General features: G+C 42.0%; 1 protein-coding gene across 1 annotated transcript in view; it reads right to left on the bottom strand.

Moving 5' to 3' along the window:
* Window positions 1–5,378: 5,378 nt before the first annotated feature.
* Window positions 5,379–25,802, bottom strand: part of LOC105889725 (NACHT, LRR and PYD domains-containing protein 1 homolog) — a 39,105-nt gene continuing 18,681 nt past the window's right edge. Inside the window, exons 3-5 of the mRNA XM_031562729.2 lie at window positions 9,729–9,949; window positions 7,192–7,233; window positions 5,379–7,084 (exon numbers count right to left, since the gene is read on the bottom strand). Coding sequence (XP_031418589.2) covers window positions 5,379–7,084; window positions 7,192–7,233; window positions 9,729–9,949 — 1,969 coding nt within the window. The remainder of the gene's footprint in view (window positions 7,085–7,191; window positions 7,234–9,728; window positions 9,950–25,802) is intronic.

Here is a 25,802-nt window from a genome sequence, read left to right as displayed (position 1 = left end):
CATCTCAAGTGCTTACCATCCCCAAAGTCAGGGTGCCCTCGAACGTTTCCATCAGACGCTCAAGTCTCTGTTACGGTCCTACTGTGTAGAACTTGGGTCTGATTGGGAGGAGGGTCTCCCTTGGCTTCTCTTAGCAATTAGGGAGGTTGTTCAGGAGAGCACGGGCTTTAGCCCTAATGAACTGGTATTTGGACATGCTGTGAGAGGGCCAACCGCTGTCTTAGCTGATGAGTGGTGTACTGCTGAGACACCTGTTAATGTGTTGGATTATGTTAGCGGATTTCGCTACCGTTTGTACGAAGCTAGAGCTGCTGCTAGACGTAAGCTGGGTAAAGCTCAGTCTAAGATGCAACGTCTTTACAACCGCAGGGCGAAGCAACGTAGTTTTAAACTTGGGGATAAAGTTTTAGCTTTGTTGCCTATTCTGAATAGTCCCTTCCAGGCTAAATTCGGTGGCCCGTACAAAATTGTAAAATGTTTCAATGATCACAATTATGTCATTAGTACGCCAGATCGGCGGAAAAAGGTGCAGGTCTGTCATATTAATCTTTTGAAACCTTATTTTTCTCCTTTACCAGCTGCACCTGTTGGATTAATTGCCACCACGCCTCTAGGGGGCTCTAGTGATCCAGACTATGTGGTCTCTTCGGTGGTTAACGGTTCTGAAAGTCTTGATTTTGTCAGTGAGGAGTCCAGTGAGGGCGTGAGGTCCATCACAGGCGATCGTGGAAGGTCGTCTGCGAAATTCTGAGTTCCTAGCAGAGTTACCTTTACATCTTTCCCATTTGAATGATATGGAGAAAACAGATATCATTGGTTTGATTGAGTTTTTTCCTGCTCGTTTCCTGATGTTCCTACACGTACATCTGTGATTGAACATGATATTGACGTTGGTGGAGCTTCACCAATTAAACAACACGCCTATCGTGTCAATCCTAGGAAGAAGGAATTGTTGCAGAAAGAAGTAGACTATCTGTTAGCCCATGATCTTGCTGAACCTAGTTTTAGTGCATGGAGCTCCCCCTGTTTGTTAGTGAACAAACCAGATGGAACCTTTCGTTTTTGCACTGACTATCGTCGACTGAATTCAGTCACAAAGACAGACTGTTATCCATTACCCCGATGTGATGACTGCATAGACCGTGTTGGCTCAGCCAGATTTGTGAACCTCCTCAGTCCTAAGGTTCAATTTCAATGGTCTCCTAGATGTCAAGAAGCATTTGACAATTCTAAGTTGTTGCTTGCTTCTTCCCCTGTGTTATCGGCTCCAGACTTTGACCGTCCTTTCAGTGTTGCTGTTGATGCCAGTGAGAGTGGTGCTGGAGCAGTTCTGTTACAGTTAGGATTAGATGGAGTAGAGCACCCAGTAGCATACTTTTCAAGGAAGTTTAATCGCCATCAGCAAGTCTACTCCACAGTGGAGAGAGAAGCGCTAGCTTTAATCCTTGCAGTACAGCATTTTGAGGTCTACTTGGGCTCCTCTCCGAGTCCAATAGACATTTTCACTGACCACAACCCATTGGTCTTTATTGATCGTATGCGAAACCAGAATCAACGCATTATGCGTTGGAGCTTAATTCTTCAGCAATACCCTTTGAAGATTCAACATATCAGAGGCAAGGACAACATTGTGGCAGATGCGTTGTCCAGAGTCTAAGAATAGTCTTGTCTATCTTCACTGTGGTTAGTTATCATACACTGTAGTATAGATACTTTATGTGTACTGTCTGTGTCACATTTCCCTAGTCCTAGGGGGCCCCAGGATTTAGGTTGATGTGGCACAGGAGGTCTTTCTTTTTGTTTTTGTTTGTTTGTTTGAGGTTTACCTACAGCAAACCTCTTAGTGAGGGAGGTGTGACGCCCACCTGTGCCCTCCTTCAGGCTTTGCCCTGCCAGTGCACGGGAAGGACGAACCTGAGTCTAAATGCTTTATTGTCTGCACCTGTATTTAGGGTGGGGCTATAAAAGGGTTTTTCTCTCTCTCTCTCATGAGGCACTTCTTTTCGGTACTTGTAGGCACTATATTGATATTCTCTCTCACACGGGCTCTTTGACTTCTGTCTCTCACTTTCTTATTCATTTACCTAACAAATTGATACATTCATTCACCCATTCATGCACGACATTGAACATTACCTTTTTCATACCCCTATTTTGTTGATTGTTGACATTGGTATAAATAAATTTGTATTATTGAATTTAAACTGTCTTGTGTCTTGTCCCTCATTATGTGACGGTAACCTAACGAGTCTGCCGTTACACTAGTTAGCTAGACAACACTAGCTAGTTAGATTGCATGCTACGTGACACCAGCGAAGTTGATGATCTCATTTGACGGGATGTGAAACGTTATGTCACGGGCCCACGCTATCTGTACATGGCTTACTTTTGCATATATGGAATTTATATAGCTAACTTGGCAATAACGTACATAGATTAGTCTAGAAATCCTAGAAGGGATGTTATTAAACTGTAACTCAGTTAACCAACGTTAGCTTGCCAAGTTAGCCAAGTTGCATTTCCAGAGTGTAGTTGTTCAAGTTCAAGGAGGTACTGTTCAAGTATGAAAATTGTGACGTGAAAATATAAATAAATCCGCCATATTTGAAATAATTTCAATAGTTTTCATGAGTGAATATCTATTTCTAAAATGATACAAATCAAGTTTTTAATGTCCCGTATCTACAGCAATACCCTATCATAATAACAGATTAATTCTAGTACAGGAGAGACTTTTCAATAATTAAAAAACAGAGGTGTATATATCGGTATCGACATCGGCAATCGGCCAAAATGAGCTTGTAAATATCGGCATATCGGATATCGGCTAAAATTCAATATCGTGCATCCCTAATAGAAATACACCCAATAGTACACTAGACACACACACACGCACACACACACACACACACGCACACACGCACGCACACGCACACACACACATGCACAATCAGTTCACCACCTTTCAGTTCATCAACCTTGACTGCTATGATAATCAGTTAATTTGAGCAATCTTGCTGTTCTCACGTCAGCTGACGGCACGTCTCTGTGTTCTGAATGAAGTCCAAGCACAGGGCTGCGGTGGTGACAGTGAAGGTCATCACAGACAGATGGACGCCACCCACAGACTTTTGTCTGGAGAGAACACTGAGGACCTGCTTCACACTCTCAGGTGAGAGTCTGCTGTAGTCCACTCTGTGAATGAGCACATACAGACCAATCTCAATCTCTCTCTTCTGGTCTCTTTATTATGCACTCACACATTATACATGTGTGTTCATGTTCTCTTTACTTGAATTAACCCTGACCCGTTTGTTATTAAGATCAACTATGTTTAAGGAAGACAGGATGGCAGATTTGTTAATGTTAATCCCCTACACTGCAAAGCTAAACTGGGTAGAAACTGGATTCAGTCCTGGACGGCACAAACAGAAGGGAAGACAACAAGCATATAACACAAGAAACCCACTACATTTGCTCTACCTAATGTAGAGTTGAAAAGATAGAAGTTGTACAAGTTCTATATAATCACAAATCAATAATGTAAAATTATTACCTCAGTTCAGTCAGGATCTTTCCCTCCCCCAGAGCTGAGATCAGGTCAACAACATCAGCATCTGACAGGATCTCCACAGTTAACCTTTCAACAACATGAAGACAGCCATCAGACCATTCAACCACAACAGATCAGCTCTCTCACAAACAGACCACAGCACGACACACAGATGAAGCTGAACGTATGAAAACACTGATGGCCAGATGTTTCCACATGGCCAGAGTACCCCATGAGTAGAATTACTCACATCCAAATCCACTGGCTGGTGTGACATTTTGTACTGAATATGATTACAGCAACAGATCAGTTAACAAGTCAAAAGCTCTGTCTACTACCGCGCACTTGTGCACTTCAAACACTGACTTTCAGGGCGTAGGGCGCTCACACTGACAGAACCAGCAGAATTCAGGGCACTGAAAGTACCCGGATGGCGCACTGCAAACAGTCAAAAAATGCAGAGTGAAACGATGGACACTACTCGCCCTAAACAGGCGCCATCTTGGCTACGTAGTGAAGGGACTGGCATTTGAGATTTTATAGTTAATAGGGATATGCCATAGTCAATAATTCAATGCATCTTATTCCTAGTTATAAATGTTACTTTTATTTGGATTCCACTAGCATGTAAGCATTTCCTGGGTGAATATACTTGGTTTTGACCTGAGGAGTGAGGTGTGACATTGCTCTCACCTTCCCCCCCAGGTCGGGACAAAGAGCTTTGTATCCAGGGCCTATTTGAATAGACGGTAACACCCCTAAACTCAGCATTTAAGGGCAAATCCTACAATGGATAATTCAGATATGCTGAGGTGAAGCGCTGTGAGGGAGTGTGGATCTTCAAGTCTCTGTCTCAACAATGTCGGCCGCCATTGTTCAAGAATAAACCTGAATCCATGACTGACGCAAATCCAAGACTGAGTTTCCAATATATGGTATAAAAATAAATCCTATTAGTAGCGGAAGAGGAGGACCCCTTTCGGCAGCTTTTCAGTTTGGAAAGTTGGCTGACTGACGCCTCGCAAATCACTTCAACCATTATTGCTGGTTACAATAACTGTGTTATCTGATAGTACAGTGTCTATTTCTCAGTAACTTTTGAAAAATCTAAGCGAGAAAACGCCAAAAGATGTACATTTACATACAAAACACGGCCGTCAGCGGAGTTTGGTCCGCCGTCTTTGTTTAAAATTTCCAGTTGGCCTGGAGGAAGCTGGCGCACAGATTTATGGGTAAAAGGCTCGCACATTTGCGTCAGTCAGTGTTCCATTTGAGACAGCACTAATCAGCGACAGAGCGCACTACAGATGTAAGTGCACTGTATTACAGTGTACTTCGTAAAGTGCGCGGTAGTAGACATAGCTAAAGGGTCAGGAAAAGAGTTTTGATACAGAGCATGAAATTACTTATTACTCATATCCTCACCTGGTATCAAATCTTTTTGGGGGAATATTATAAAATTAATCAAAGTCGCATAAAGGTCACTGACTGATGAAACAATTTACTTTTTGTTCTCTTTGATCACCTCTTGAATTGTTGCACAGTTACACTTGTGGTGAAATGATTGGAAGGTGTTGTAGTGGTATGTGAAATTATCCATTCTATTTCTCACATATTATGGAAGGCGATCTGTATAATATTGTGCTAATCTTGGTTACCTGATATGACCGTATATTATGCCATCTGAAGACACATTTCTCTCTTCAGAGACACACTCACCCCAGCTCCTCACACCTGCTCAGTGCAGGCTGCAGCATCCTCAGCTCCAAACACACACACACACACACACACACACAGACACACACACACACACACACACACTCACTCACCCCAGCTCCTCACACCTGCTCAGTGCAGGCTGCAGCATCCTCAGCTTCTCTGCTGTTATGTTGCACTTTGTGAGCTTCAGGCTTCCGATGGTCGGGCAACACTGCAGGCAGTACAGCAGCACCCAGCAGTCTGTCCTCGTCAGGGGAATGCGGTCAAACATCACCTCACCCCAGACTCCCATGGCCTCCCTTACAAACTCCTCCTCATGGAGCTCATAGAGACAATGGAGTATATGTAGCATAATCTCTTTATGGTTCCATGGATTCGTTCTGTACCTTTTCAAAACCCTTAGAAGCCACTTCTGCAGACGAGCTTTAATGGATGGTCTGGACTGCTTTATCAGGTGTGTGTCAATGCCTCTGTTTGAAAGACCAAAAAGGAATTGAACAACAGGTTGAAAACACTCAAAGTTTCCTAACAACGCCTGTAGTTTGTCAAGTGCCTCCTCCTCATTCTCCAACATCAGGTACTGGAGAGCAGCGAAAAACTCCTGGAAGCTCAGATGCATGAAACTGTACATTCTTTCCTGTTTGACTTTCTTCTTTAGCAAGAATTTGCAGAGGAAAAGATTGTATTTCTTTTCTTGTGATGGATCAGGGAAAGCCTCAGACAAACTCTTCTCATCAAACAGGACCTGATGTTCCTGTAACCCTCTCTCTGCCAGCTGGCCCAGGCTCCTCAGCAGTGTTTCAGGCTGACTCAAACCCTGGCAGTGATGCTCCAGCAGAATGGACACAAAGTGCACAAATATAGAGGTGGTTGTTTCTAGTTCCTTAGTGATGTCCATGCCTTCTTCTTCTTGCTCCCTGAAAACTGTGCAGGTTATCCAACAGATGACGGGGATGAAGCAGGCAGTGTACAAAGTCTCGTTGGTCCTCACACAGTCAAATGCTTTCTTTGCTAGCAGTTCTTCTTTGAAAAACCTCTGGAAGTACTCATTCACCCCCTCCTCAGTGAAGCCCAGGATGTCAGTGAAACGCTGAGAATCACTGAGCAGCTTGCTTAGTTTGTCTGAAGCAGTGGACCTGGTGGTGACCAGCAGGAAGCACTTAGGCAGGACAAGCCCCTTCAGCAGAGCACCCAGAGTGGCCTCAACAGTAGCTTCTCTGAAAGGGTCTTTATGTGGCACTGTGCTAGTTTCCTCAAATGAGAACTTGAGCTCATCAAAGCCATCAATGAGGAAGAGCACTTTCATTTTTGAGTCCTTCAGCACCTCTGCTGTCTCACTGGTGAAGCTTGGACAGTAGCTCAGGAGATCCACCAGACTGCATTCCTCTGAGATTTCATTAAACTCTTTGCATTTAAGGTGGAGAACAAGGTGGAACAGGTCTTTGAATACTTTTCCTGAGGCCCAGTCGTACATGATCTTCTGAACAGTGAAGGATTTGCCATGTCCAGAGTGACCTTGGAGAATGACTGCCTTTGGAACATCTCCACGGTCATCAGGTTTGAACAACTGGTCAACAGTGATTCTGTTGTACGCTTCACTGGCCCTGGTTTTTAAGACCTGCTGGTGATGTTCTCCTCTAAAACGGATCTCCTCCTCTCTTTCTCTCTGCTTTCTGTGTGTCTCAACGATCAGCAGCTCAGTGTAGCGGTCAGCCAGCAGCACACTCTCACCAGATAGAGAGTTATACTCCTTCACTTTTTTATATGTGGAGCAGATGGATGTCTTGTATTCATTTATTTTGGAAATATGATCTACAAAAGAACAATTTTATACAAAACATTGAATGTTATTTTCAATTATGTTTCAGTTTTAATTTAATATAATGATGAAATAGTAATTTAATTAAATCTGAATTTACCAGGGTCCTGTGGTGGTGTTGCCGGAGCAGAAACCCCAGGACCTTCAGGGAATAAAGAGGATGAAGAGGATGAGGTGGACATCCACTGGAACAGTTTTCCAAAAGGACATTTCTGGGCTTGACCAGAGACACTACTGGGTTGGAATGGATGGTCTCTCCTACTCCTACTCATGGTTTGTGTGAGTGTGTGTGTGAGAGTGGATGGTCTCTCCTACTCATGGTTTGTGTGTGTGTGTGTGTGTGTGTGTGTGTGTGTGTGTGTGCAGGGATGCAAACACATGTATGGTCAAAAAAGAGAGAGGTAATTGAAGCCCTCGCCTTTTTCCTGGCCACCTCCTGCAACGTATGCAGGGCCTTCCGTCTGGCTGCATTCATTTTCTTAACATGTTTGAGCTGTGTCTGCCTCTCTTTGGCCAGAGCAGTAGTCTTGGCCTTCTCTGCACTTTCACATGTAGCACTGCAGCCATACTCCGAGCTGGATATTTCCCCAAACTCATGACATGGGCCCACCACTTCACAATGCAGTCCCCCCAGGATTTCGCTGTCCTTTTTTGTGATAGTTGCGGCCTAAAATTTCTGATTTCGCGGGAGCTTTTCCAAAAAGCTGCGGTATTTTTTAGGTGTTTGTTGCGATGCAATTGTGGGAGCAAGTGGAAGTTGCGATAGAGTTGCGAATTTCCCTCTTTGTAATTACAATTGAGTTATTTGTTGAAAAATAACTTATTAATAAACAAACATTCATTAAGGAACAAACCCATTGAGAAATGGTCCTCTAAATAACCTCACCAACATGCCAAACAAAAGATTAACGGGACTACAAAAATGTAGCCAAATAGGCTGTTCTGCCCTCTGCTTATTCAGGTCAGCAAATGTATATTGCTTGTATTGTTGTTATGGAAACGAAATTGGACTTTTACTTTGACATCATTTAAATGTTCGTCTCGTGGGAAAGGCAACAGCTGTTAGACAGTTATCTAGAAACATAGCTAGTTATGCTATGTTATGCTAAACATGTAGCGGGAACAGTACATAGGCTTTACTTATCCACAAGGAAGTGCACCTGTTGGTATTACAAAAGGACCACCAGTAAGACTGAATAAAACGTTATGAATATCTCAGCCTTCACATATAACGGAAAAAAAAACAGCCTGTGTCACTGATCTGTCTGGTCTTCTGACGTCCTGCCTGCATTTCTGCCTTTCTCATTCTATGCTTATCAATCGGTTTTGCTATCCTTGTTGATTTATTTTAACTGTATAGGTGTTTATGTTGTTCAATTTCATATATTTATTTAAAGTCGTCCAATTTCAAGTAACCTATTCTTCAACACTATCTGCTACCTTATCTTCAAACAGAAAGTAACGTTAAATATCCATTGCAACAGCTTTCGAGGATTTGGGAAATAATTGCTGCTGATTTGCTTATTTCTTATTTAGGTGGAGGCAATCCAGAATTACTGTTGATAAAATTATAATCAGACCCCCCCCTTAAAAAAAACTCTTTGGATCTGCACGATTCACACAAGTCACCCAAACTGACGTGAAAAAAGCGGGAGGCGCCGAAAAGCGCGCTGTTTGCATCCCTGGTGTGTGTGTGTGTGTGTGTGTGTGTGTGTGTGTGTGTGTGTGTGTGTGTGTGGATGGTCTCTCCTACTCATGGTTTGTGTGTGTGTATGTGTGTGTATGTATGTGTGTGTGTGTGTGTGTGTGTGTGTGGATGGTCTCTCCTACTCCTACTCATGGTTTGTGTGAGTGTGTGTGTGTGTGTGTCTGAGTGTATGTGTGTGTGTGGATGTTCTCTCCTACTCCTACTCATGGTTTGTGTGTGTGTGTGTGTGTGTGTGTGTGTGTCTGAGTGTGTGTATGAGTGTGGATGTTCTCTCCTACTCCTACTCATGGTTTGCATGCTGCTTACTGTCTAGAACAGTTGGCATGATTCTACACAACTGGGCTTCACTGAATGGAGTCATACTGTGTCCAGGGTTTATGTTGACCTCTACCCTACACACCCCTACATGTCACTGACCAGTGTGCCCTGCTCAGCAGCACCCCAGGACTAGCATTACCTGGAGCTAACGCTATAATACACATCTGATGTTCACACTCCCCTGTGTGTGTGTGTGTGTGTGTGTGTGTGTGTGTGTGTGTGACTAGCATTACCTGGAGCTAACGCTATAATACACATCTGATGTTCACACTCCCCTGTGTGTGTGTGTGTGTGTGTGTGTGTGTGTGACTAGCATTACCTGGAGCTAACACTATAATACACATCTGATGTTCACACTCCCCTGTGTGTGTGTGTGTGTGTGTGTGTGTGTGTGTGTGTGTGTGTGTGTGTGTGACTAGCATTACCTGGAGGAGAAGAGAGGAAAGAGACAGAGAGAGAGAGAGAGAGAGAGAAAGGGGAGAGAGAGAGGAGAGGATAGAGGAGAGAGGAGAGGACAGAGATACCTTGTATGAGATCTGGGAAAACATTTCTCAGTCTTGGATATTGCTCCAACACACACTGCTGCTTCAGCAAGAGTATGAACTTCTGACAGGTGTCTTCCCCCTTGTCTCTCAGTTTATCCAGCACTTCACCAGACATCATCTCAGTGTTTGGAGGAAGGCTTTTAAGAGCACTGTAGTCACGATCTGTGATGAGTTTGTTCTGCTGAACATGTTGGAGAATAAAAGCTGTTTCAGCAGACAGGATCTCGGTTAGAATGATCTTCTTTTCAAGTATTATATCCATGGTTAACTGCAAAATCTCAACAACCCTAAAACACAAAAACAACACAGACAACATAATTAACACATTAATAATAAACCATTGATAATTCCTACCACACACACTTTAGTTCATATGGCAGTACATTTAAAATAAGTGTCAAGTTCTAGGAATTGACAAACTGCACAGAAAGTGTTTTCTGGTGTCTCAGTCTAACAGGGACATTTGGTACTAGACTGGTTATGCTGCTCCATGAAGAAAGTACAATGGTTCTGCTGTTACCACAGAAATTGCATTACAAATGCACAACAAATGTTATGGCACTTTCGTTCATATGGAAGAACATTTCAAATAAAAGTGCGCTATACACTACTTTTGAATTAATTATTGGATTTTGCGTTTACAAATGCGATTAATCGTGATTAATCAGGGAAATCATGCGATTAATCGCGACTAAAATTTTAATTGTTGCCCAGCCCTAGTTATTATACAGTTACTTGCCTAAACGATAGAAGACATTCCTCCAAAATACCTCTTTTTAATGATTTTGTTGCCGTTTCGTGATTTCCGCTAAGAAAAAGATGTTCTTCAGGCTAATAGAACTTTAGCGTTCCAGGTGTTGCGTAGCAACCCATTACTTGCTGACTTCAAGTTACAATGACTTTCCGCTATATTAAATGACCGGACTTCTTGCGGAATTATATGAAAGATGTGAATTAGAATTGCCAATGACAGCGGTCATTAACTTTTCGAGGTGGTGAATATCAAGAAATTACAGACCTGCTAACGTTGGGGTGCCCCATTCAAATCAACGGAACTTTTTTGAGCATTCTGAAGAGCCGTAAGAAATAAAGGCCTGCCCCTAATACAAGCCTGCCCCAAATACAGGTCGGTGCGCTGTGCAGCCTAAGTAAATAAAAGCCCCGGCCACTATTTGAGGATTTACGGTATTACTATTTCATTACAAAGTCTATAACACTTCATGAAACAACCTGATAAGTGAAGGCAGTCAGAGTACTTGGTTGGCGGAAGATGGCTTTCAGTAGAATATTGGAACAATAACAGACAAGACAATTTAAGTCTAAATAAACTATTTATTAAAAGTAACAAACATTAATAAGTGGCTAATACTGATCAGGTATAATCACATAAACAATTGAGTATAACAATGAACAAGGCACAAAGTAGAGTTGGGAAGTTGTCTGTTCAGGAATACAGAAGGAGGGGGCGTGAGAGCGTTCCTCGCCTGTGTGTGTGTGAGTGGGTGTGTGTGTGTGTGTGTGTGCGCACTAAGTGGAAAGAGGGGGAGAGAGGGGGAGTGAGAGGGAGGCTGTGTGCAAGCGCACAGGTGAGAGATGGTGTGTGTGTGAATGAAATAGTGCGCACGCGCCAACTAGATTGGGGGATGGCCACCGGATGTGAATGCGGGTCCGAGACCACGGTGCACAGAATGTAGGAATAAGGATGGGAGACAAAGGATCTCTGACTCGAGGGCTAGGCCTTTAACTCAATACAATCTATTCAAACAGCACTGAAATCACGATGTAGACGTGTATATGTTCAGATGGTCATGGAGGGAGTTAGAGAGGGAGAGAGAGAGAGAGATGGTGCATGCACGATCTAACAGATTAGCAAAATAAAACAGAGCAAGATAATAAACCGTGCAGACTGTGAACTACCGATTGCGCATTTAAATCATAAATGAAATAAAATAACAATACTTTCACACATAGATTAAACACACATATAAGACTAATTTCTGCCCAGATGTCAGCCTTACTTGGATCGCTCTTGCTTAGCGATCAACGGTGTTTTGCGGTCTTCCGTTGAACAGCGCGGAGTAGGTTCGAGGAAGATTGCATGTCCGTCAGCTGAAGTTCGTCGGTGGCCTGTTGAGCGTCCGATGGGTCTCGAAGGATGTAAAGTTCTGTGTCGACGGAGAGAAACAAAAAGGGAGCCAGTCACCTTGTCTTATTTAGAAACTGCTTGGCTACAGTGTAATCCTACCGGTATAAACAGCCAATGCTGTCCCAATGGAATGTAGATAAGAAGTTAAGGTGAATTGTGGGTACTGGGTGATGTAGTCTATGGTGGGACTACACCTACAATATATATTATCTGTGCTTTATATAACATTTTGTTGAAGTTATATATATATATATATATATATTATCTGTGCTTTATATAACATTTTGTTGAAGTTATATATATATATGTATATATATATATATTATCTGTGCTTTTGTTGAAGTTTTATATATATATATATATATATATAATCTGTGTGAGGAATTGACTAGTTGTAGTTTATTTTTTATTGAATTTTTTTTGTATTATATATTTATTTATTTGATTAATCTAGGAACAAGGTCAAACCCACGGGGGCAGATCTGGTCAGGGTTAGGGTCAGGGTTAGGGTCAGGGTCAGGGTTAGGGTCAGGGTTAGGGTTAGGGTTAGGGTCAGGGTTAGGGTTGTCAGCCTACTGGGGTGTTACAGACAAACAGCCCATTTTGCCACTTGCTTAATTTTTTTTTCCTTCGTCATTTATACTTCTTCAGTCATTATCACCAACCCTTAACACTTGTATACATGTTGGCATTGCGTTACATAAATCTTTACTTGACCAAGTCATTTTTCACCTCAACCGCCTTCTTATTCACTCAGTTTGACACTCCTCCTGGAAACAGCTCCTCACTGCTGCTCCTGCTTCTTGCCTGCTATCGCCTGACCCTAACCCTATCCCTTTCGCCTGACCCTAACCCTATCTCCTGCTTTTTTCACATTAATGTTACATTAATGCTACTCAGATACTGCCTAACTGCTCTATCCACTTTCAAGCTATTTCCTCGGCTCATACGGTGCCTCCCTGGAACTTAAATTACTTTCTACACCCCATCAGAGCGTAGCCTCGCTTAGCTTCAGTTAACCTAGCCTAGCTTAGCCACACACACTGCCTAATCAAGAATGTTCCACACACAAGAATGTTCCACACACACTGCCTAATCAAGAATGTTCCACACACACTGGGGAATACAGAATGTTCCACACACACTGCCTAATCAAGAATGTTCCACACACACACTGCCTAATTAAGAATGTTCCACACACACTGCCTAATCAAGAATGTTCCACACACACTGGGAGAGAAGGGAGAGAGTGATGGGGAGAGAGGAGAGAGGTGTGGAAAGAAGGGAGAGAGTGATGGGGAGAGAGGAGAGAGGTGTGGAGGAGAGAGTGATGGGGAGAAAAGAGAGAGGTGTGAAGGAGAGAGGAGAGAGGTGTGGAGTAGAGAGGTGTGAAAAGAAGGGAGAGAGTGACGGGGAGAGAGGAGAGAGGTGTGGAGGAGAGAGGTGTGTAAAGAAGGGAGAGAGTGTGGAGGAGAGAGGTGTGGAGGAGAGAGTGATGGGGAGAGAGGAGAGAGGTGTGGATCAGTAACCATCCATAACACAATTATATACTTATCCTACATAAATTATAGAAACTATTAAAATGTGAAAGATTGGTGGAGAGCATGCCAAGACACATGAAAGATGTGATTGTAAATCAAGGTTATTCCACCAAATATTGATTTCTGAACTCTTCCTAAGTTAAAGCATTAGTATTGTGTTGTTTAAAAATGAATATGAACTTGTTTTCTTTGCATTATTCGAGATCTGAAAACACTGCATCTGTTTTGCTATTTTGACCAATTGTCATTTTTCTGCAAATAAATGCTCTAAATGACAATATTTTTATAATTGAAATGTGGTAGAAATGTTGTCAGTAGTTTATAGAATGAAACAAAAATGTTAATTTTACTCAAACACATACCAATAAATAGTAAAACCAGAAAAACTGATAATTTTGAAGTGGTCTCTTAATTTTTTCCGGAGCTGTATGTCTATAGTTCTGCCCCGCGCCTATGAAGGGCTGAAACACACCAAACGCGTTTTTAAAACGGCAGACGCTTCAAAATCGCCTTGGCAAAGTGCGGCGGGCAAAACAGCCGCAGGGGCACCAGGCTGTTTTGCCCGGCGCCTAGGAAGCAGAGCTGCGTGCGCAACCTGCATGGGCCGAGTGTGACATTGATGAGCGGTGCGCCTCCGCGCCTTGCGCTGAAAAGTTGAGAATATTGAAACTTTTAAGCGCATCTAAAAAACGCTAGAAAGACGCAACGCGTGGCGGAGAAAAGGCGCACACGCAAGGCGCGCCGTACCATAGGAAACAATGCATTTGATAGCGTCCCGTTTTTAAAAACGCGTTTGGTGTGTTTCGGCCCTTAGAAGGTCTCTTAACTAACACAGCAAGTTACTATATTATTACAGCACAGCTGGCTAATACGTGCTAACGTTATCCATTAACAGTCATATATTAGCACGTAACATAAATTACTAATCATTTAATTTTACATATCAACGAACTAACACAATTCATAGACACTAAACGTAGGTCACTTAAACATATTAACCACAGTGTGAGACAACAAAAAAACTTACAGCCAATGCTTTCGAGGGTGTGAAGAAAAGCATAACACAATAGAGAGTCTTGTAGGTAGAGATTAACATCTGTCCTGCTAGTGACGATAACTCACAATAACCCCAGGAAGTAAAACGAAACGAGCAAGGAAGTACAATTAGTTTGTTGTATCAAATGAAAGGTTTTACAACAAACAACCCTGTTAATCGACTGGGTAATATAAAAACATTTTTTATGGAACGAGTTTTATTATTGCATTTGTTGTTATGATCGGGAAAATAGTGGAAAGCGTGTTTTAAAGTTATAGTAGCCTATTTGTCATTATAAAGTCTGAGTCTGAATCTGTCTACTCGCTAGAATCATTGTTTATAATAGTATTTTGTTATCTGTGCATTATATTAACTTGTTTTAAAACAAGGTACGATATAGTGAGTTACTTTTAAACGTACGGGATACTTTGATAATGACTAAGCTGTAGCTGAAAATTGACAGTTAACATTATTTCGTTTAAATAGCCCTGGTTTAAAAATAATGTCATTGATCCGTGCACTTGCATTATAAAAGCAAAAAGTTTGCATGATTACAAAAACATAGTCTATGACCATTGCTTATAGTATAAATATTTGGTACTGTTTAGAAGTTACTTTAAAACGGTTATAAGATACCATTGACTAGGCAGGCCTATGTATAAGATTGAAAAAAAAAAACCTAACCTTTAATAACCAGGACTACATCATGAAAGCACAGGTTTTAATTCACTTCAAATCATATCTTCTGTAGACATGCACCTTCTCAAACTGTCTATATTTTGTCATTTGTGCTATTTGTATTAACAGTGTAGGCCTATATTTTGGATTCAGTATAGGTCCATTGCAGTCAAATTATACCTGGTCATTGTCACAACTCTGCACCTGTGCCAACCTTCATAATGAATGTGAGATGACGTCTCTGTTGAAATTCAAGAGGAAATTATGGATTTATGGATTAATAGTGAAATTATGGATTATTAGTGATTTCATGTCATCTGATGATTGACCAGTCTCATATTGTATACCTGATGTGTCTCTGGTGGTGGTTAAAGAAATCTTTTTTGACTATGTATACTCTTCACTAACTGTTGTTTATCACCCCTATTACATCTCCAAATTGTACAAAGTATCTTCTCACTACGACTTTGACCTTTTGGTCTTTCATAGGGCCAATTAATAGCTTTAGCAACCTCAGTCCAAAAATTGGATGTAAAACTTTATTTTATTTTACCCTTTGAGAGAGAATAAATTGCCAGTGCTAGTCCTATTGCAATTGAGTAACTGTTTTTTTTCCCTTTAAACTTTTTATGTTCAGTGTTCTTGAAAGGTGCAACGTTAAGTACATTAGGGTCCCCTCCGCCATACAGTTTCCCATCTAACTGAATTTCATTTTTTGCCCCCTGCAGTCTGTGATCAACTCCACACCCCTCTCCACTCTCCCTTCTTTACATACCTCTCTCCTCCACACCCCTCTCCTCTCTCCCCATCACTCTCTCCTCTCTCCTCATCACTCTCTCCCTTCTTTACACACCTCTCTCCTCTCTCCTCATCACTCTCTCCCTTCTTTACACACCTCTCTCCTCTCTCCCCATCACTCTCTCCCTTCTTTCCACACCTCTCTCCTCTCTCCTCATCACTCTCTCCCTTCTTTACACACCTCTCACCTCTCTCCCCATCACTCTCTCCTCTCTCACCATCTCTCTCTCCCTTCTTTACACACATCTCTCAATATGTTCAGGACATTCCAAACATTAAGTAAAATGTGTGTAGTAGTTGTGATTCACGTCACTGAGTGCTCCACAATATTTTAAACATAGGCCTACACACAGGCGAAAATGCATTAGCTTCAATGGCAGGGCCATGTGACACGTATCACACTTTTCTGATGAAACTAAGGATTGTGTCTCAATAAAAGGGGGTTGGAATATGTTCAGGACACTCCAAACATTAAGTAAAATGTGTGTAGTAGTTGTGATTCACGTCACTGAGTGCTCCACAATACTTTGAACATAGGCGATCATTTGGAGATGTATTAGGGGTGATATACAACAGTTAGTGAAGAGTATACATAGTCAAAAAGAAAATAACACTAAGATTTATTTAACCACCACCAGAGACACATCAGGTATACACAATCTGAGGCTGGTCAATCATTAGATGACATGGAATCACTATAAGTAGATATGAGGACAGATAGTCCATTGAGTACACTGTCTGGGACAAGTCAGTCAGTAGGTGTTATGCAATCAAAACCAGTGAACCAGTGGGTATGACAGAAGACAGGCCATTACCAGGCACGAAATCAGAAGTACTAAATGATGCAGTTGATATAGATAGGTGTTTAATTACTGAGAGTTCTCTGAAATGTATCTTATCAGAAGAGGCATCATTTCAACCATTTGTAACTGGGACTCCTAAAGATACACAATTTGCCCTCACTGATGAGGAGTGGACTTGGGTTCAAAAGGGAAAGGGGGGCAGATACTTCAATGGATATATATGGGGGAGGGTGTTTTTGCAGAGAAATTAAAAGACTCACTACTGTGTATTTATGTTCAGAAGTCATTCATTTAGTAGAGCAAAAATTAGACAAAGAAACACCCCATTCCTTACTATTAATGGATATTGTGCAAATAGGTCTTGCAAGATGCAAGTAAAAATAACAACCACTGATTCAAAGAAGCCACAGATTAATGTGTCATATACAGCAGAAATAGTACATTTAGGGGACAAACTGTCAGCCGTGCCATTTAGAATGCTAGAGAGAAGGTCAATAGCTGAAGTATTACAAAGTACAACTGCATACACACTTTACAATAACTTATTAGGAAGGGCAAATTTAAGGTTGTTGGCATCAGACAACAGGAGTGGAATAGAGACTAGTTCATCTAGCTCATCAAACATGACTTTTCATCAAAATATTGTTATTTGTCAATATTTCTTCCCATTGAACATAAGGCAGTTAGGAGTATGTGATAGGCAGTAATTATGGAAAAGTGTGATCGCCTATGTACAAAGTATTGTGGAGCACTCAGTGACGTGAATCACAACTACTACACACATTTTACTTAATGTTTGGAGTGTCCTGAACATATTCCAACCCCCTTTTATTGAGACACAATCCTTGGTTTCATCAGCAAAGTGTGATACGTGTCACATGGCAATACCCTGGCATTGGAGATAATCATTTTTCATCTGAGTGATATGTGTGTCAAGTGTTCTTTCACAGTGAATGACCAGAATAATTACTGCTAAACATATTTGACCCTTTCTTTGCAGTGTTCTGAACATGTTCAACCAACTTTAATGAAGGCACAATCCGGTAACACTTTAGAATAACCCTCCTTAATAAACCGTTTATGAAGCATTTGTTGATCGTCTGTTAATCATTTACAAATCATTATCACAACATTTACAAACGTTAGTAAGCCATTTATAAATGAGTAGTAATGTATTTATGAACATGTTTTCTAATGATCTATAAGATTTTTTAACAAGGACATTAGTAAGCCATTTATAAATGAGTATTAATGTATTTATTCAAATGATTTTCTAATGATCTAAAATATCGTTTATAAGGACATTAGTAAGCTATTTGTAAACAAGTAGTCATGTTTGTATGAACATTTTTCAAACTATTTTCTAATGATTTATAAGATCATTAATAAGGTATATGATAATGGTCTGCTCACATTTTGTAAATAATTTACAAATGATTAATCAACCAGGTTTCAATGAGTTACTAATGATTTGTAAGATCATTTATAAGGTATGTGATAATGGTCTGCTCACCATTTATGGGTCATTATGAATAACCTTTGTCATGCATAAGCTATTGTCTAATTCATCTAAATGTGGCTTTAACCACGTCTCTTGAATACATATGATATCAGGTTTGTGTTCTAAATCATAAATATATCTTTTAAATTCTTGTCCATTAGCTATTAAACTTCTCGCATTCCATTGGAGTATGAAAAATTAGGATTCTGTGCACATTTAAGGTTCAACATTTCATGAATCTCATCAGCTTGTGTTCTAAATCCTAAAAAAGTAATTTGCAATGTCCACAATTGATTTAATCCTATCACTTTTCTTAGTGTGATGACCCCTCCACTCCACTAGGTGTCCTTTCCCTCTTGCTGGCTCTGTTCTCTTTTCCAGGTTTCCTGTTTGGAGTGGGGGGGTCATCAGGCCTGATAAGTTACACCTGTGGCCGGTTTGGCTCTGTGGCCTATACCAGCACTCCTTCTCAGGAGAGATCCCTTCCCCGTTGCAGACGGCTGCGTTTTGACTGTTGTTATCCTTATTTCATGATCTTTGTAATAAATGATTGTTCCTTCGTTCATCCCTCGTCCTTCTCCCATTTAGTTGACATTGCCCTGAGTCAGGCTGTGTCACATATTGTACAGTTCTATTGATCTCTGTGCAAATAAAGGCAATGATACAGTTCTATTGATCACTGTGCAAATAAAGGCAATGATATAGTTCTATTGATCTCTGTTCAAATAAAGGCAATGAAATCATTATTCTTAACCAGTAGTGTTTCCTCTGAGATTGTTGCTGTACATTCACAACTTTCTGAGTCAGGGGTACAAGGTCTACTGACCTGCTGAGTTCTTCCTTTTAGGTGATTCCTATCATTCATTCTGCTTATATTTGACGTGCTGAGTTCTTCCTTTTAGGTGATTCCTATCATTCATTCTGCTTATATTTGACGTGCTGAGTTCTTCCTTTTAGGTGATTCCTATCATTCATTCTGCTTATATTTGACCTGCTGAATTCTTCCTTTTAGGTGATTCCTATCATTCATTCTGCTTATATTTGACCTGCTGGTATATGATTTTGATGTAGGTTGCTCTGGAATACAGGTAGGAGCATCAGGCCTAATATCTATCTTCTCATTCTCGATTTCCTTAAGAGCCTCAGCATAAGACACTTTATGTGTGATCTTATATTTCTGAGCTTCCCTGGCCTAGTTTTGTTTCTTGTCCACCATATGCCGCACTATGATCACCTCCACAATTGCAGCATTTTAATACTGCCTTATCCCCACATTTCCCCTATTCGTGTTCTCCTCCACATTTAGCACATCTAGGTTTTCCTCTGCATTGAGCCTCTACATGTCCAAATCTTGGGCATTTATAACATCTTAGTGGAGGTGGGATATACTCTCGTACTAGCCAAGGTTCAGTCTGGTCTAGGTTACATTTGATGTAATGCATTAAGGGGCTATGCAGTACAGGGATGGATTAACGAACGGGCCTACCGGGCCCAGGCCCAGGGGCCCATGAGCTCAGGGGGCCCCTAGGCCAGAGCCTCTGTGTGAAGTCGCTGTTATGTATCTCTTATTTGTGGTTGAAAAAGGTGTATTTTATTCATTTGCTAATGGCTTTAATTGAGTCTACCTGTGCTGTGTTAGAAAAAGCTAGTTTAATGCGACAGTGATCAAGCATGACTTTTTTGGGTCTACCAGAGATACATTATGCTATATATGCCCTCAAAATAGCAAACCTGTCTCTGTCATGGTGTTCATCATTTTTAGGGGGAAATCGTCAGTAGCAATCTATAACAAAATGATATGCTTATCGTACATACACTATAGAAACTATTAAAAAAACGATTCAATTAAATTAATCATTTCTTATTTTCTTTGTTATTTTTGTCATATACAGATATGCAATGATGATTGCTGGGTAATATGTATCTTGTTGTCCAATGTCAAGTCTCCATTTGATCATGTGATGAGACGATATGATATAGCTAGTTTTGGCGCAGAATCTGAAAGTCAAGACCTACAAGCAGGCACAGTAGTCTACACCTGCCGAACGATGCCTTTCAAACATAAAAGTGGTGATGCATGATTTGATTTTTCAATGGACAGGATAACCAGCCCATTCAGCCTCTCCTGCCCCATGCTGCCCCTCAGGTAGGTCTTAATCAGTTTCAATTTGGAAAAGAATCACTCGGCTGTTGCTCTGTCACATGTAATGTCAGAAACAATAGCAGGGCAGTGCACACCTCACCGAAGGTGGATGTTACAGAGTAAACTTTGACCTGTTTACTTTCCCAATACAATAGCCAAAGTATCTAATTCAACCGTAAAATCCAACACATTGGTTGTGTTTGTGTTTGTGTGTGCGTGTGCGTTTTGCGGGCGCACACATTTTTTTTTCGCGGAGGGAGGGGGGGCCTTCAACATGTCCAGGCCCAGGGGCCCGTGGTTTCTTAATCCGTCCATGATGCAGTGGGGTGCTGATTTCCTCTCTGCAGGTTTTGTTGTTTTGTGCTTCTGCTGTGTTAACTGTGGGGGTGGGAATTCTGAGTGTGACTATCATATAGCCTAACCAGATGTTTGCTGAAGTGTGTGTGTGTGTGTGTGTGTGTCTGTGTGTGTGTGTGTGTGTGTGTGTGTGTGTGTGTGTGTGTGCATGCGGCTAAGGTAACCCAGGTTACGGTGACCAGGACTGCTACCCCCCTCTGACCGACCCTGGGGTTCCGGTTGATAGCCGGAGGTCCTCTCAGAGGTCCTCTCAGTCCTTAAGATAAGTAGCCTCAGTAAGATAGCGCAGTGGGTTTCACTCGAGTGGCAGGCCGACCCCCAGGTGGTGGAGCCCCCCTCACTTCTCCTTGCTGTGTGCACCACGGTTGCCTTATTTTGGAGTGCAGTGCGTATTTGTTTTCTGCACGTGCGGTGTGTGTCTTCTGGGCCTCTCCTTTCCCCTCTCGGAAGGTCCTGTTCGCCGCGGTAACCCCCTGCCCTGCTCCACTCATCCTCTACTAGTCCATCAGTAACCCCCTGCCCTGCTCCACTTATCCTCCACTAGTCCATCAGTAACCCCCTGCCCTGCTCCACTTATCCTCCTCTAGTCCTGGCCACTGGTCCATCAGTAACCCCCTGCCCTGCTCCACTTATCCTCTACTAGTCCATCAGTAACCCCCTGCCCTGCTCCACTTATCCTCCACTAGTCCATCAGTAACCCCCTGCCCTGCTCCACTTACCCTCTACTAGTCCATCAGTAACCCCCTGCCCTGCTCCACCTATCCTCCACTGGTCCTGGCCACTGGTCCATCAGTAACCCCCTGCCCTGCTCCACTTATCCTCCACTAGTCCTGGCCACTGGTCCATCAGTAACCCCCTGCCCTGCTCCACTTATCCTCTACTAGTCCTGGCCACTGGTCCATCAGTAACCCCCTGCCCTGCTCCACTTATCCTCCTCTAGTCCTGGCCACTGGTCCATCAGTAACCCCCTGCCCTGCTCCACTTATCCTCCACTGGTCCTGGCCACTGGTCCATCAGTAACCCCCTGCCCTGCTCCACTTATCCTCCTCTAGTCCTGGCCACTGGTCCATCAGTAACCCCCTGCCCTGCTCCACCTATCCTCTACTAGTCCTGGCCACTGGTCCATCAGTAACCCCCTGCCCTGCTCCACCTATCCACTACTAGTCCTGGCCACTGGTCCATCAGTAACCCCCTGCCCTGGTCCACTTATCCTCTACTAGTCCTGGCCACTGGTCCACTTATCCTCCACTGGTCCTGGCCACTGGTCCATCAGTAACCCCCTGCCCTGCTCCACCTATCCTCTACTAGTCCTGGCCACTGGTCCATCAGTAACCCCCTGCCCTGCTCCACCTATCCACTACTAGTCCTGGCCACTGGTCCATCAGTAACCCCCTGCCCTGGTCCACTTATCCTCTACTAGTCCTGGCCACTGGTCCATCAGTAAGGCTTCGGCCATCTCACATGCTCTGTATCGGGGTCGTAGCCCACTGGCTGTTTACAGTATGTGTTTACAGTATGTGTTTACTGTATGTGTTTACAGTGTGTTTACTGTATGTGTTTGTGTTTACAGTATGTGTTTACTGTATGTGTTTACTGTATGTGTTTACTGTATGTGGTTACAGCATGTGTTTACTGTATGTGTTTACTGTATGTGTTTATTGTATGTGTTTACTGTATGTGTTTACAGTATGGGTTTACTGTATGTGTTTACAGTATGTGTTTACAGTATGTGTTTACTGTATGTGTTTACAGGATGTGTTTACAGGATGTGTTTACTGTATGGGTTTACAGTATGTGTTTAGAGCATGTGTTTACTGTATGTGTTTACAGGATGTGTTTTCTGTATGGACCACCCAGGGATCCTACTGTACTGTATGCAGTGTGTCAAAATAAAACTCATCTTTGTCTCATTATAGACATCTGCTCACAGCTGGATCTCACACACCTCCACACCTCTGAGACATCTGCTCACAGCTGGATCTCACACACCTCCATCCCTCTGAGACATCTGCTCACAGCTGGATCTCACACCTCTGAGACATCTGCTCACAGCTGGATATCTCACACCACCTACTGTAGCCCATGTGTATGTTAGAGTTAAATTATCCCAATTGTTTATACGTCTGTGTGTGTGTGTGTCTGTGTGTGTGTGTGTCTGTGTGTCTGTGTGTCTGTGTCTGTCTCTGTGTCTGTGTCTGTCTCTGTGTCTGTGTCTGTGTCTGTGTCTGTCTCTGTGTCTGTCTCTGTCTCTGTGTCTGTCTCTGTGTCTGTCTGTCTGTCTGTCTCTGTGTCTGTCTGTGTTTTTTTATTAATCCAGAGGGACATTTTAGGACATCCAGTAGCTTAGACACAACAGACACAAATCACATACACATAGACACACACACTCACACACACACACACACACAAATCACATACACATGGGGAGAACACGTTCAAAAGGAGTGGGGTGGCAACAGATAGTTGAATGGTAGGGAGTGAAGGTGTAGGTGTAGGTGTAGGTGCTGTGACGACCCTGTCTCTTTTGGTTGCTGGGCGGGCTGTTTGTCTGTCTGTGTGTTTGTGTTGCAGACGCCCAGCAGGTGTGTTCGGCTCGTCAGTCATTGGGAACACCTGGGACCGGTCTTCCCAGTACTATAAGAGCACATCTCACTGGTTCATTGGGAACTCACTATCCTGATGTTTTAAACTCACTCACTATCCTGATGTTTCACTCACTCACTCACTATCCTGATGTTTTAAACTCACTCACTCACTATCCTGATGTTTTAAACTCACTCACTATCCTGATGTTTTACTCACTCACTCACTATCCTGATGTTTTAAACTCACTCACTCACTATCCTGATGTTTTAAACTCACTCACTATCCTGATGTTTTAAACTCACTCACTATCCTGATGTTTTACTCACTCACTCACTATCCTGATGTTTTAAACTCACTCACTATCCTGATGTTTTAAACTCACTCACTCACTATCCTGATGTTTTAAACTCACTCACTCACTATCCTGATGTTTTAAACTCACTCACTCACTATCCTGATGTTTTAAACTCACTCACTATCCTGATGTTTTAAACTCACTCACTCACTATCCTGATGTTTTAAACTCACTCACTCACTATCCTGATGTTTTAAACTCACTCACTATCCTGATGTTTTAAACTCACTCACTATCCTGATGTTTTAAACTCACTCACTATCCTGATGTTTTAAACTCACTCACTCACTATCCTGATGTTTTAAACTCACTCACTATCCTGATGTTTTAAACTCACTCACTATCCTGATGTTTTAAACTCACTCACTCACTATCCTGATGTTTTAAACTCACTCACTCACTATCCTGATGTTTTAAACTCACTCACTCACTCACTATCCTGATGTTTTAAACTCACTCACTCACTATCCTGATGTTTTAAACTCACTCACTCACTATCCTGATGTTTTAAACTCACTCACTATCCTGATGTTTTACTCACTCACTATCCTGATGTTTTACTCACTCACTCACTATCCTGATGTTTTACTCACTCACTCACTATCCTGATGTTTTAAACTCACTCACTCACTATCCTGATGTTTTAAACTCACTCACTATCCTGATGTTTTAAACTCACTCACTCACTATCCTGATGTTTTAAACTCACTCACTCACTATCCTGATGTTTTAAACTCACTCACTATCCTGATGTTTTACTCACTCACTCACTATCCTGATGTTTTAAACTCACTCACTCACTATCCTGATGTTTTAAACTCACTCACTCACTATCCTGATGTTTTAAACTCACTCACTATCCTGATGTTTTAAACTCACTCACTCACTATCCTGATGTTTTAAACTCACTCACTCACTATCCTGATGTTTTAAACTCACTCACTATCCTGATGTTTTAAACTCACTCACTCACTCACTCACTATCCTGATGTTTTAAACTCACTCACTCACTATCCTGATGTTTTACTCACTCACTATCCTGATGTTTTAAACTCACTCACTCACTATCCTGATGTTTTAAACTCACTCACTCACTATCCTGATGTTTTAAACTCACTCACTCACTCACTATCCTGATGTTTTAAACTCACTCACTCACTATCCTGATGTTTTAAACTCACTCACTCACTATCCTGATGTTTTAAACTCACTCACTATCCTGATGTTTTACTCACTCACTATCCTGATGTTTTACTCACTCACTCACTATCCTGATGTTTTACTCACTCACTCACTATCCTGATGTTTTAAACTCACTCACTCACTATCCTGATGTTTTAAACTCACTCACTATCCTGATGTTTTAAACTCACTCACTCACTATCCTGATGTTTTAAACTCACTCACTCACTATCCTGATGTTTTAAACTCACTCACTATCCTGATGTTTTACTCACTCACTCACTATCCTGATGTTTTAAACTCACTCACTCACTATCCTGATGTTTTAAACTCACTCACTCACTATCCTGATGTTTTAAACTCACTCACTATCCTGATGTTTTAAACTCACTCACTCACTATCCTGATGTTTTAAACTCACTCACTCACTATCCTGATGTTTTAAACTCACTCACTATCCTGATGTTTTAAACTCACTCACTCACTCACTCACTATCCTGATGTTTTAAACTCACTCACTCACTATCCTGATGTTTTACTCACTCACTATCCTGATGTTTTAAACTCACTCACTCACTATCCTGATGTTTTAAACTCACTCACTCACTATCCTGATGTTTTACCTGGTATGATCATATTCCAGGGTTAGGGTGAGGGTGAGGGGAATGACTGCTGTGGTCATATTCCAGGTGCCCTCAGTACAATTAAATAACCGTATCTAGTGTGGGGTTACATTATGACAGTTCAGTCTGATGGAGGGATCTCACACACACACACACACACACACACACACACATACACACACACACACACATACACACCTGTGTGACTACTCTGGACTAGTGGAGGGATCTCACCCACACACACACACACACACACACACACACACACACACACACACACACACACACTGCTGTGGTCATATTCCAGGTGCCCTCAGTACAATTAAATAACCGTATCTAGTGTGGGGTTACATTATGACAGTTCAGTCTGATGGAGGGATCTCACACACAC

Source organism: Clupea harengus, chromosome 25, assembly GCF_900700415.2.
Source record: "Clupea harengus chromosome 25, Ch_v2.0.2, whole genome shotgun sequence".
NCBI classification, from domain to species: Eukaryota; Metazoa; Chordata; class Actinopteri; order Clupeiformes; family Clupeidae; genus Clupea; species Clupea harengus.
Note: the sequence above shows the minus strand (reverse complement) of the source record. Positions and strands in the feature narration are given on the sequence as shown.